At 37.3% G+C, this 3442-nt stretch overlaps 1 protein-coding gene across 1 annotated transcript in view; it reads right to left on the reverse strand.

The window, feature by feature from the left end:
* LOC102865855 (guanine nucleotide-binding protein G(I)/G(S)/G(O) subunit gamma-5-like) overlaps positions 1 to 2475 on the reverse strand; it is a 28282-nt gene extending 25807 nt beyond the window's left edge. Inside the window, exon 1 of the mRNA XM_006881133.1 lies at positions 2451 to 2475. Within this exon, the coding sequence (XP_006881195.1) occupies positions 2451 to 2475 (25 nt within the window). The remainder of the gene's footprint in view (positions 1 to 2450) is intronic.
* Positions 2476 to 3442: the final 967 nt, after the last annotated feature.

The following is a 3442-nucleotide window of genomic DNA, read 5'->3' on the forward strand; positions in this document are numbered from 1 at the left end:
GATGAGGGAGAGAACAATTTAAAAGTGATATATGATAGGGTATTATGGTTATCACAAGAGTCCAGAATTAAGGTTGCATAGTAGAGTGTACTCAGGGTGGTGGGGGAGGGTATATGGGGATTGTATTCCAAAGAAAGAATTTTTTCTTTTACTTTTCAAAGAGAAGAGCGAACTAGGGATAGGGTGGGCAGGGAGAAATGTGCAACAATGAATGACTAGAAATAAAAACAATTTCTGTAAATGTTCATTAAAATTAATAAAATGAAAAAAGATGAATCACAATGGGAAAGTCTGCTGTCAGATATTTCTCCAAAGTACTGAAGAGCAACGATGTCATTCTGGAGACTAAGGTGCACATGATTCTGACCATGCTCTTTGCAATTGCTCGCTATGCATCAGAATGCTGGACAATGACTAGATATTATTGAAGGAGAATTGACATCTTTGAGCTGGAGAAAAGTACTGAATATGCCACGTACTGTTAGGAGAACAAACAGGTTTGTAGTCTTGGAGAGTTTGAAACCAGGCTGCTCCTTGGAGGCAAGGATACTAAAGGTTCGCCTGATCTATTTTGGACATCTTGCAAGGAGGGACCAGTCCTTGGAGAGTGACATCATGGTTGGGAGAGTGGAGGGACAGCACATAGAGATAAGATGGATTGATTCAGTGACTGGGGTAAGGAGGGTTGGTGTGTTGGAGACAATAAGATTGGCACAGAATAGAGAAAGGTATAGAGCTGTTGTACATAGGGTTGGTATGAGTTGCAAGTGACTCAACGACATATAACAACAACATGCCCCAATTTGCTGCTATGAATACATGTATCACCTTTCAATCTTCTGCATAGATCTTGGTTTGAAGGGTCTTATATTAGTATATATGGAACACTGGTGGCTTAGTGACAAGAGACTGCACTGTAATCCCAAAAGCATATAGTTCGAGGCCACCAGCTGCTCCACAGAAGAAGGATAGGCTGTCTCTTTCTGTGCAATTAATGCCTCTGAAAATCTTCTGGAGGGTCAGCTATGGATTTGTTCCAATTCTATGGTTCACAAAAACAATAACAACATATTATGTATTGGTTAACATGTTTTCTTTATTTCTTTCAACTAATAGATGATCAATGCAATTTCCTCTTTATTAATTTGTGAGTTTGCATTTCCAGGCTCCCATTCTATAATATGAGTTTAGAAACTAAATATTTTTTTGGTTCCCAGATATTTTAAACTCTAGTTCAGTGAAAAAATTCTCACCCCAATGTGATAGTTCTATTTTCAGATATAATTCTCTGATTAGTTTTAAAGAATGAATTTCCTTTGATGTTAGCAAATATTTTTTTAGAAAGAACACATAGTGGATTCAAATATATGCATTCATGTCACTATTGTTAGACTGAGATAAATAAAATATTGCTTTATCATAATCTTGACTAGTTATCATGCTCAGTATTTGCATGAGACAACTCAGAAAGTAAGATATCTTTCTAGAATAGCAATGAAAAGAGAAGGAAAAGGAATAAATATTTGATTAAAAAACCAAGCTATGAAACAAAATTACAGGTTTTATGTAAAAAAATTAATATTCTCAGTATGTAGAAAGTGCAGTAATCAAACATTACAATATCACTTTATTAGTTTACTGGCCCTTGCTTCAATCCACAATTAACATCCTTTGTACGAGCAGTCGGGAAATAAGGAGACACATTGCACTGGAAAAATACGCAGTTAGTGACCTCTCCAAATTATTGAGGAGTAGTGGTGTCACTTTGAGGACTAAGGTGAATCTAATTCAGGCTGTGGTCTTTCTGATCACTTGTTATACATCTGAGAGCTGGACAATGAATAAGGATGACATAGAAAGAATTGATGTTTTTGAACACTGACCATCCCATGAATCTCCAAGTAAACAAACATATTTTGAAGGCAGGAATGATGAGGCTTTACTTGACATACTTTGGGAATGTTGCTAGGAGGGGCTATTCCTTGGAGAAAGACATGATGTTGGGAAGGGTAAAAGGTCAGCGAAGGAGAGGAAGCCTCGCAAACAGGGGGTTTGACTCAGTGACTGCTGCAATGGTCTCGTGTGTTTCAGTCAGGAAGTGTGAGGATGGTAAAAGGATAGAACAGGGTTCAGAACTTTCGTTCATAGGGTCTCTATGAGTTATGTTCAATTCGATGACACAGCAATAACAACAACAACAACATTACCAGTTCACAGTGTCATAGCTTTACTCCTTCATTACCAACACACTAACTCTTTTCCACAAACATTTCCGATGCACCACAAAATCCCATTTAGGAGACAAAAATTTTTCCACTCACAGAATACAGCACAATGTGACTATTTCTTGATATTTTTAAAGTCATGAAGCACACAATGAAGGGTTATCCTTATTTTCAGGGCACTTGTACATAATTTCTCCTTGCTCAAGTTTTTCCTGTCATAAATACCAACTTCCATAATACATAAAGCCATCGCTACTAATTTAGCATCATTTGATATTCTTTCTTTTCAGTTAAATTCATTAAAGTAAAACTGACTACCCAATCAAATGGTACTATTTATAGGATAATTTGAAACAATGAGATTCTCTACCTCCTAAGTATTTGAAGTAAGGATGTTTAACATAAATTTCTTGTTCAGCAAATCAAAGCAAGACCATCCTCTGTTCCCATCTGCCTGAGCCAGAATGTGAGCTGGATCGCCAGTCAGCAGCCCTACTAGCCATTCTTCTTTATCTCAACACTGTCGTTGTTGTTAAGTGTCGTTGAGTCGTAGGAACTCATAGTGACCCTATGAATAAAAGACCTGGACACTTATATAACTTCTGTCCTTTCTCCAGGTTTGTAGGGTTTCAGAAGTGGATGCCACTCTTGCTTCCAAGCTTGTTTAAATTGGGGAGTTCCAACAAATACTGTCCACTATGGGTAACCATTATCACATTTGACAACTTAGTGTCACAGTGGTCAGCTTCATAGCAACCACTGTACAGCAAGTAGACATACCAGGGCCATATGACCTAGAAGAATGTTTCAATAAAAATAATTAAAGACAGGCCCTAAGGGCCGTGAATTAGAGTCTCCACCTTTGGCTTGATAGCATCACTAAGAAAACAAAAATCCTCACCACTGGGCCAATAGGCAACATGACAGAGAAAAGATTGAAGTTATCAATGATTTTATCTTGCTTAGACTAACAATGTACCAGTAGTCAAGAAATTAAAAAAAAAAAGATGTGTTGTGGAAAATCTGCAGTCAAGGGCCTATCCAGGTACTAAGAAACAATCATGCCAATTTAAAGACTAAGAAAAACACAGTAAAGCTAGAGTCTTTTCAATTATTTTCTATGCATCTGAAATTTGGACAAAAAATAAGGACAATAGAAGAACTGATGCCTTTGAGTTGTGGTGTCAGAGAGGAGCACTACTCTCTAGTGGAAAGGA

The sequence above is a fragment of the Elephantulus edwardii genome, unplaced genomic scaffold, assembly GCF_000299155.1.
Source record: "Elephantulus edwardii isolate Elephantulus edwardi_28Jun2011 unplaced genomic scaffold, EleEdw1.0 scaffold00012, whole genome shotgun sequence".
In the NCBI taxonomy this organism is placed as follows: domain Eukaryota; kingdom Metazoa; phylum Chordata; class Mammalia; order Macroscelidea; family Macroscelididae; genus Elephantulus; species Elephantulus edwardii.